General features: G+C 41.1%; 1 protein-coding gene across 2 annotated transcripts; it reads left to right on the top strand.

Moving 5' to 3' along the window:
* Window positions 1-912: 912 nt before the first annotated feature.
* LOC144025728 (retrovirus-related Pol polyprotein from transposon 412) lies at window positions 913-9,375 on the top strand. Of its 2 annotated transcripts, none has more exons than XR_013284942.1 (2): window positions 913-8,766; window positions 8,952-9,375. XR_013284942.1 is itself a non-coding variant. In XM_077532038.1 (2 exons), the coding sequence occupies exon 2, from the start codon at window positions 2,393-2,395 to the stop codon at window positions 8,276-8,278; it is 5,886 nt and encodes a 1,961-aa protein (XP_077388164.1). In that variant the 5' UTR covers window positions 913-1,349; window positions 1,535-2,392; the 3' UTR covers window positions 8,279-9,375. The 2 variants fall into 2 exon arrangements, 1 of the variants encoding a protein (XP_077388164.1); XM_077532038.1 differs by having other exon boundaries at window positions 913-1,349; window positions 1,535-9,375.
* The last annotated feature ends 868 nt before the right edge of the window (window positions 9,376-10,243 follow it).

The raw sequence follows: 10,243 nt of genomic DNA, 5'->3' as shown, positions 1-10,243 counted from the left end.
TAATCTGGGTCATGTCCAGAGCCACTGACATTCCCAGAAGGTGTCTTTAAATAAGTCGAAATGTGTTAACCAACCGCAGTTACGTTCCCAGTCTGCCATTTCACTAAACTCTGCGGTTTTGCCTTAAAGAGAAATTGGAGCTTTTCCTAATGGAAGCAGCATGTCGGTGATTGACTGGCGTGATGACTGTGATTTTAAACAAAGCAGAGTGTTTTCTTTCCCCTACAATTTAAACACTAATTACGCCGTAATATTACACCGCCATCATGCGCGGGCGCTCGGCCAAAATCTCAATCAGTCCAAGGCAAACATTTACAGAGGCCGTCCTCTGCGTTGAAGGTCGGAGCCGTTGCAGATATGAGGCGCGCGTGCAACGGGGCCACTCGGATATTGTGTCGGCTGCTTCCATGCGCATTTCCATGATGATATGTCGGCGAGCGCCCACACATGACAAGAACATTGTTTTGTGTGGGCGCACTGGAGAGAGTCAGAAGGAAAAATATCAAACTGGTCCCGTAGCCACCCGCTGAACAACCCGCCCCCCCAATCGGTCGCTGTGTATGTTTGTTTTGAAACTGAACTCTGTGAGGTGGCTGGAACAAAAGGTTTGGAAACACTGTTGCCAGAACAACTTTTCGGGGGTATTTGTACTTTTTAATAACGTATGTGTAAGTGAGCAAAAGAGTGAAACAAACATAAATGGGGGCTACAGAATTTTTGTATGCATTTTAATTAATGTTGTCAAAGTTGAAGCGTTAACTAATTAATCACAAAGAATTATCACATGAATCATGTATTAATTAATTAAAGTTAGCACAAATTGTGTGTTGAGCAGTAAACATAACTACATGCATTAAAGTACAGTGTATAACATTCAGAATATTTCTTTTTTTTTTTTTTTTGCAAGTGTAACCCAGACTAAAATAAATATAGTCTATACTGATTAAACCAATATATAGTAATTGAAATAGAAGTTGTTTTCTAGTGTTAAACTATAAATACTTTTTTTGTCATTTACATTATAAAAAGTTATTTTGTGCAAGTTCAAGTTTGTTTTAATTGCATACGAAATTGCGTAGTTTCTTTTTCTTTTCTTTCTACAACCTAACTTGTACCTGTCAATCTTACATTTCTGTACTGTCATTGGTTGATGTACTAGCCATGTCCAATCCGGAAGCGATGGGTGTAGTCATACGTGGAATGTTCGAGAGTCTGTAAGCCTTTCACTAGTGTAAGCTAAGCTGTCAAGTGAGCAGACACTCGAGGAGCCATCTGGTGAAAATAGTCTTTTAAACCAGTGGATGCAGAGTCTGCTGTCACGTTTTGGACTGTTTTTAACCCGATGTAATGTGAGTACCTCATGTTATGTTTCTATTGTGCTCAGACGAAATGTTTGTGCAGACGATTTAAATGCTAATCGCGGCTAGCGACGTAGCATGCTAACGCTAAGGCTAGCGGAGTTCTGTGCCTTTTTATATCGAGTATGAAGGTTTGAACTATATTTAAAATTAAAGAGACACTTTTTGATGCACAGTGGACCAAGGAAACTCTTTTTGGACCCTTCTGCTGTGGATTGGAAGTCGTCTCGTGCCTTGTGGATTGTGCTTAAGCTGGAGTCGGATGTCGGTCGTTACCGAGTGACGGGTTTCCATCGCTCATCACCCATCACGTGTCATTCGCTACCCTAAACCTGTGGATTCGTGAGTACTATCAAAACCGTGCACGTGCCAATTTGTTTTTGCTTGCTTTGCAAGTGAAGGGACCAGTTTTTATGTTTGTAAGGTCACACCGCACCCGAGCAACATCAGGCCTGCAACTATAACTGGACTATATATTTTTTGCTGGGACACATTCGCATTTAACATTTGACACACACAACCCTTTTTCTCTTTCCCCCCATTTAATGGTCTTTTTATTATTTGTGTTTACTAAAATGGTTCATACTGTTTGTAATTGAATTTACTGTGTTTGTGTATTTCTTTTAAATGGTATATTGATCTACACAATATTCCCCAGTACTTTAATTATTATTCTTAGTGGGTAAAAGAGGTAAATTAATACTATTTTCCCTGCTAAGTGGAGGCACCGCCAAATTCTAATTTACGCCAAACTTAAGATATTTCTATTCTTGCATCTCCTGTTTACTAAGTAAATTGAATTAGTTGTTAAAGTACCCAGGACCCCGCTCATAGTACTACAACCCCATTAACCAGTGTTAATTCCATAGCTACATGAGACGGGTGTTACATAAATTGGAGGCACCGCTGGGATTTCTTTTGTCATAATTCAAGGTAAATTGGAACAAGTAAATTGAAGACTATAGTATTCTAGAAGTTGTTAAATAGCAGTACATTTTATTAAACTTTATAGCTTTATATTTTTTTTTTTGAGAATGGCCACACAAAGTAATGTTCGCTTACCCAATATACACAATTGGTGCAGAGGTGAAGGTGTAGAGCTAGCACACTCCCTGATAGCACAAGGCATACCAGAAGAGACTCGAATTGAAGATATTGAGCGAGTACTCGAAACTGTCAAAGCTTTAGGAAAAGTAAGAGTACGAGGCAAAATGTTTGATCCAGAGAGCAAATCATTAACTGTGCTCTGTGAATGTCGTGAGGAAATAGACTCAACTAAAATTCCCCCTGAAGTAATCTCAAATGATAGAGGAGATACATGGACACTAGTCCTAGCAGAACAAGAAATCAGGTCTGACCTTTTCTCAGAGAAACTGGACAAATTTCTCCAAGAGGAAGGAAAGTCTCTTGATGATCTCCAGCAACTATACAGTCCTTCTCCTCCATGGAACCAAAATCCGGAGTCCCTCATTCGTGCAGTAAGTGATGCATTGCAACCCTCTAGGACAAACGAAAGCAGTTCCTTCAGGCGTCTAAGAACATTCTCTGGAATCAGCCCCACTCCAGTTGGAGAAGACAGCTTTGACAACTGGATGGAACAAGCAAAGTTCATGAGTGAAGAATATGAGTACACAGATAAGGAGAAGAAACGCAGAATTGTCGAAAGTCTCAAAGGACCAGCTTTGGAAATCATTCAAGCTGTGCGCATGTCAAATCCAGATGCAAGCCATGTGGACTATATACAAGCCCTGGACAGCACTTTTGGAACTACAGAATCTGGAGAAGAACTGTATCTCACATTTCGAGCACTTCACCAAAGTTCAAGTGAGTGTTTGTCAGACTTTTTGCTCAGATTGGAAAGAACACTGAACAAGGTGGTGAGAAAAGGAGGCCTTCCAGTCAGTGACGCTAACAAAGCAAGATTGGAGCAACTCATTAAAGGTGCAGTTGAGGCCGATATCATGCTACTTCAACTCAATCTCAGAGAAAGGAGAAGCAACCCCCCATCCTTCCTCAGCTTGCTGAAGGAGATACGAGAAGAAGAGGAGCGAGAGACAGCCAGACAAAAGCTGAAAAAACCCACAAAACAGTATGTGCGCGCCGTGCAAACAACTGATGCAGAGTCAGTGAATAGTCAGTCCGCTGATCTTCACAACGAAATTCAAGAACTTAAAGGGAAATTAAAAACCTTGAAAAAACAGTCAGCAGAACATAAGAAAGGGTCCAAAGAGAGGAAAAAATCTAAGCAAGAGTCAATCGATGATGTACAACAGTTAAGAAAAGAGGTTGAGACTCTACAACAACAGGTAAGTGTAATGTCAGTCAAGCCAAAAGCTAATTCAAGAAATTTTGATCAGCGTCCCAAATACAAACCTGAGAATAGTCCAAATTCTGCCCAGTCCAAACCCAAGACAACCAAAGAGTCAGGTTATTTTTGCTATAGATGTGGAGAGAATGGACATATTGCTCCTAAATGTACAGCTCCCGAAAACTTGCAAAAGGTCATACAAAAGCTAATAAGACAAGTGCGAAGGAGTCCAGGAGTACCACAAGACAGCCCAGACGATGCAGAAGAATGCATTGCACATGTCAACACTGCCCATGTACCCAGTTTTGGTTCAGACATTCCAGAAGGTCTGATTGGTCCACCTTCTATAGCGCCTATCAAAGTCAATGACATTTCATGCAATGGTCTGATGGATTCAGGATCCACAGTAACCATCATCTTTGAAAATTGGTACAAAGAAAACATCCCAAATGTACCAATTCACCCTATTTCCACTCTTGCCATCTGGGGTTTATCTGCAGACTCTTATCCCTACCGTGGCTATGTAGTTGTGGAGATGGAATTTCCTGAAGAAGCAACTGGAGTTAAAGGTCCCATTACTGTCCTGGCTTTAATCTGCCCTGAGACACCACAAGGTCATGAAACGCCTGTTGTCGTTGGCACCAATGCTTTTTTGTTTCACAGACTGTTCAGCATTTACAAAGAAAATGGAAGCGAATGCAAAGTAAGTTCCATGAGAATCCAAGCAGTCTATGATCAAATACAAGCCCAGCCAGTACCATCAAGTGAAGAAGACAAACCACTTGGGGAAATAAAATGGCAAGGTCCTGGTCCTCTTACACTAGCTCCAGGTCAAGAGTTCTATGCCAAATGTAAGGTATCCAATAAAACTGCTAAGCCTCAAGATGTAGTCTTAGTTGAGGCACCAGCCTTGTCACAACTTCCATCAGGTGTGCTAGTACAACCAGGTGTTCTACCTGAAAGTTGCATTGATGAGAACAGCTTCCCAGTTCTTTTGCACAACGAGTCAGAGAAACCCACCTGTATTCAGGTGGGGACTGTCATTGCGCAAATGCATGCGGTTGATGTAGTCACCAACCCGCAAGTGTTTGAAGCACAATCTACCTCTTTAGATCTCAATCTTTTTGACTTTGGTGACTCACCTGTCCCAGAAGAGTGGAAGAATAGGCTAAGGCAAAAGCTAGTTAAGAAACACAATGTTTTCTCACTCAATGAATGGGATGTTGGGTTAGCCAAGGGAGTAGATCACAAAATCAGGTTAAATGACTCAACCCCTTTTCGAGAGCGGTCACGTCGTTTAGCTCCAGCTGACATTGACGATGTGAGACGACACTTACAGCAGTTACTAGAGGCAGGGATTGTCAAAGAGTCTCGCAGCCCCTATGCCTCGCCAATAGTAGTCGTTCGCAAGAAGAATGGTTCCATCAGAATCTGTATTGACTACAGAACCCTGAATAGTCGCACCATACCAGATCAATACACAGTCCCTCGTATTGACGACGTGTTGGATTGTCTCTCAGGTAGCAAATGGTTTTCCGTCCTGGACCTTCGAAGTGGATATTATCAAATTGCCATGTCTGAAGAAGATAAAGAAAAAACAGCATTTATCTGCCCACTTGGATTCTACCAGTTTGAGCGGATGCCTCAAGGTATCACAGGAGCTCCAGCTACTTTTCAGCGGCTCATGGAGAAAGCCGTTGGGGACATGCATCTTCTCCAAGTCATTGTATATCTTGATGACATCATCGTTTTTGGCAAAACTCTAGAAGAACACGAGCAACGTCTCCTGAAAGTGTTAGATCGACTCGAAGAGTTTGGACTCAAATTGTCCATTGACAAATGTCAGTTTTGTCAGTCTCAAGTAAAATATGTAGGCCACATTGTGTCTGAAGCCGGCATTGCTACAGATCCTGAAAAGGTTGCTGCGGTGGAAAAATGGCCAGAGCCGACCGACCTCAAATCACTCAGGTCATTCCTAGGTTTCTGCGGCTACTATCGCAGGTTCATAGCCAATTACTCAAGCATAGTTCGCACATTAACCGAGCTCACCAAAGGCTATCCACCTACTCAAAAAAGTAGCAAAAACAAAATCAAAGATCCAGATAAGACTTACCTGAAACCTTCTGAACCATTCAAAGAGCGATGGGATGAGTCTTGTCACAAAGCGTTCAAGAACATTATTGAGTGTTTGACAAATGCACCCGTTTTGGTTTTTGCAGATCCTGCCAAACCTTACATATTGCATGTAGATGCTAGCCTGAATGGTTTAGGAGCCGTCCTAAATCAAGAATACCCCGAAGGTCTTAAGCCAGTGGCTTTTGCCAGTCGCAAACTCAGTGAATCCGAACACAATTACCCAGTGCATCAACTTGAATTTTTGGCACTGAAATGGGCAGTTGTAGACAAATTTCATGACTACCTCTACGGTGTGAAATTTACAGTTAGAACCGACAACAATCCTCTAACGTATGTGTTGACAACAGCCAAGCTAAACGCTGTCGGACATCGTTGGCTTGCAGCTTTAGCCACATACGACTTCAACATTCAGTATCGGCCCGGTCGTCACAACATTGACGCCGATCTGTTATCAAGACAACACAGTGGTAATGAGAAATGGATGGAAGTTCCTAAATCCGCCATCAAAGCGATTTGTAAATCAGAATCTCCAACCAATTCAGCTAGAATTGTTGACCAGCTTGGCGTTCCACCTGCAGCTATACCCGAAGCCTATGCTTTTCCAGTGAGTCTAGGAGCGCATGATCTTGACCAACTATCTGCCAAAGAACTTAAAGCAGCTCAAGATCTTGATCCAGTCATTGGTCCTGTCAAACAAGCCATTCAAGCAGGCCAACCACCAGTTACAAACAAAACAGATTCACGTGAAGTAACTCTGCTTTGTCGAGAGAGTTCAAAACTTGAACTGAAAGATGGATTACTCTACAGAAAGAGAAATCCACCAAATTGCACCGAAACCCAACAACTGGTTTTACCCGAAAGATACCGAACTTTGGCCATGAAATCTTTGCATGATGACTGTGGACATCTTGGAGTGGAAAAAACTTCTGAGTTACTCAAAGACAGATTCTATTGGCCACGCATAACATCTGATGTGGAACAATATGTGAAGACATGTGGACGTTGTGTTTCACGTAAAACTCTCCCACAACGTTCATCTCCTTTGCATCAAATCACCAGCAATGGACCACTAGATCTTGTATGTATTGATTTTCTTCAAATTGAGCCAGACAAGAAAGGCATAGCAAATGTACTTGTTGTAACTGACCATTTTACGCGTTACGCACAAGCATTTCCCACGAAAGACCAGAAGTCAGTCACCGTCGCAAAAGTGCTTTGGGAAAAGTATTTTGCTCATTACGGACTACCTGCCAGAATACATTCTGATCAGGGAAGGGATTTTGAAAGCCGACTCATAAAAGAGCTATTATCCATCCTTGGTGTCAGAAAATCAAGAACATCTCCCTATCATCCGCAAGGAGATGCACAACCCGAACGTTTCAACCGAACACTATTGTCAATGCTCGGAACACTTGAAAGTGTGAAGAAACAGCACTGGAGTCAACATATCAGTCAGTTAGTACATGCGTACAACTGCTCCAAAAACGAGTCCACCGGATATTCGCCATACTATTTAATGTTCGGCAGGAATGCAAGATTGCCTATTGACATCTGTTTTGGCGCAGCTTTCAATAGCAACACAGAAGCCTCTCATCTTCAGTATGTTGACCAAATGAGGAAAGACTTAAAGCAAGCTTACCGCTTAGCTATGGAATGTGCCACAAAGAACCATCTAAGAAACAAATCCCGCTATGATAAACAAGTGCGAGATCAACCACTACAGGAAGGGGACAGAGTCTTGATCAGAAATGTTGGCCTTACGGGTAAACACAAGCTTCAAGACAGATGGAAATCTATTCCCTATGTAGTACTTCAACAGTTACCAAACTTGCCCGTGTACAAAGTGAAACCGGAACAAGGACCAGGAAGTGTCAAAACGTTGCATAGAGATCATCTCCTTCCTATTGGCTACCTTGTCCGATTGCCTGATCACACCCAACTACCTGACCGTGTCAAAACCCCAGTTACCAGACAACAAAGAAGACTTAGGTCCAGTAAAGAAGATTCAAACGTTGAGGATAGCTACTCCGATTCAGAATCTGAGTATGAGCATTCTTACAACTACCCAAACCATGACAATGATCAATTCTGTAGACTTGCTAAAAGTCCGGAACAAATTATTTCAGATAACTCAAATTCTGAGAATTCCTCATTTTCAGAAAGTGAACCAGAAACCAGACAAAGTGACACCGATCAAAATCAGTCTGAAAGTCAACGATCAAATTTAGAAACTGGAACAATTGAAGTAGAAACTGATGTTGAGACAACAGTACAAAGTCCGAAAATCCGAAAATCTACCAGAAAAGTTAAACCAGTCATCCGTTTGACATATGATAAGCCTGGAACACAAACTGAAGAACCTGTTACCATAGTTCACCAAGGCATGATAATTCAGTTGAACCTAAATTCTCAGGAAAAACCTTCTAGACACATTAAAACTAAGAAACACCCCTCCAGAGTTCAATACTCGCCTTAACTCTCAGGTTAGATGAGGACATCTAAACCTTTTAGAAGGGGGAGAGTGTAACCCAGACTAAAATAAATATAGTCTATACTGATTAAACCAATATATAGTAATTGAAATAGAAGTTGTTTTCTAGTGTTAAACTATAAATACTTTTTTTGTCATTTACATTATAAAAAGTTATTTTGTGCAAGTTCAAGTTTGTTTTAATTGCATACGAAATTGCGTAGTTTCTTTTTCTTTTCTTTCTACAACCTAACTTGTACCTGTCAATCTTACATTTCTGTACTGTCATTGGTTGATGTACTAGCCATGTCCAATCCGGAAGCGATGGGTGTAGTCATACGTGGAATGTTCGAGAGTCTGTAAGCCTTTCACTAGTGTAAGCTAAGCTGTCAAGTGAGCAGACACTCGAGGAGCCATCTGGTGAAAATAGTCTTTTAAACCAGTGGATGCAGAGTCTGCTGTCACGTTTTGGACTGTTTTTAACCCGATGTAATGTGAGTACCTCATGTTATGTTTCTATTGTGCTCAGACGAAATGTTTGTGCAGACGATTTAAATGCTAATCGCGGCTAGCGACGTAGCATGCTAACGCTAAGGCTAGCGGAGTTCTGTGCCTTTTTATATCGAGTATGAAGGTTTGAACTATATTTAAAATTAAAGAGACACTTTTTGATGCACAGTGGACCAAGGAAACTCTTTTTGGACCCTTCTGCTGTGGATTGGAAGTCGTCTCGTGCCTTGTGGATTGTGCTTAAGCTGGAGTCGGATGTCGGTCGTTACCGAGTGACGGGTTTCCATCGCTCATCACCCATCACGTGTCATTCGCTACCCTAAACCTGTGGATTCGTGAGTACTATCAAAACCGTGCACGTGCCAATTTGTTTTTGCTTGCTTTGCAAGTGAAGGGACCAGTTTTTATGTTTGTAAGGTCACACCGCACCCGAGCAACATCAGGCCTGCAACTATAACTGGACTATATATTTTTTGCTGGGACACATTCGCATTTAACATTTGACACACACAACCCTTTTTCTCTTTCCCCCCATTTAATGGTCTTTTTATTATTTGTGTTTACTAAAATGGTTCATACTGTTTGTAATTGAATTTACTGTGTTTGTGTATTTCTTTTAAATGGTATATTGATCTACACAATATTCCCCAGTACTTTAATTATTATTCTTAGTGGGTAAAAGAGGTAAATTAATACTATTTTCCCTGCTAAGTGGAGGCACCGCCAAATTCTAATTTACGCCAAACTTAAGATATTTCTATTCTTGCATCTCCTGTTTACTAAGTAAATTGAATTAGTTGTTAAAGTACCCAGGACCCCGCTCATAGTACTACAACCCCATTAACCAGTGTTAATTCCATAGCTACATGAGACGGGTGTTACACAAGTAATTAACTGACTAGAAAAAGAGGAGAATGAGCGTGTGCAGTGAATGAAATTTTTTGAAGACCTCCTCAAAACATTAAATGTTGAAAAAAATAACATAAGTTTGAATTTGGTGGGCAAATAACGTTGATAAAAAAAAAAACCTTCAGCGATTAATCGTGATTAATCATAATTCCAAGATGTGATTAATCTGATTTTTTTTTTTTTAAATAATCATTTGACAGCTCAAATTTTAGAAATGTGTTCTATTTTTTTTCCCTATTTTTATGTGTATGTATGCCTTTCAGAGATGGCAAATGCAAGTCCAGAAAGTAAAAAAGAGTTTGGCTTTAGCCCCTTGTGCTCACTAGCTAGCTAGCTCGCTAGCTCACTAGCAGGTATCTGAGCACTGGGGAGCTAGCTAGGGACCTCACTAGTTAGCAGCATAGTGACAGGACTACAAAATTCAGAGTTTAAGGATTATGCTAGAAATGACATTAACTACACAACATATTACAGAGGTCGCAAATCCAGGTCCAGGTGCTAGCTAGCAAGCTGACTAGCTCGCTCCCTGGGTGTTCAGTTACCTGCTAGGGA

The sequence above is a fragment of the Festucalex cinctus genome, chromosome 9 (genome assembly GCF_051991245.1).
Source record: "Festucalex cinctus isolate MCC-2025b chromosome 9, RoL_Fcin_1.0, whole genome shotgun sequence".
NCBI classification, from domain to species: Eukaryota; Metazoa; Chordata; class Actinopteri; order Syngnathiformes; family Syngnathidae; genus Festucalex; species Festucalex cinctus.
The sequence above is the reverse complement of the archived record's forward strand: the minus strand, read 5'-3'. Positions and strand labels throughout refer to the sequence as shown.

Excerpts from the sequence above, each read along its gene's own strand:
- LOC144025728 (XM_077532038.1), top strand. The coding sequence starts at position 2,393 with ATGGCCACACAAAGTAATGTTCGCTTACCCAATATACACAATTGGTGC.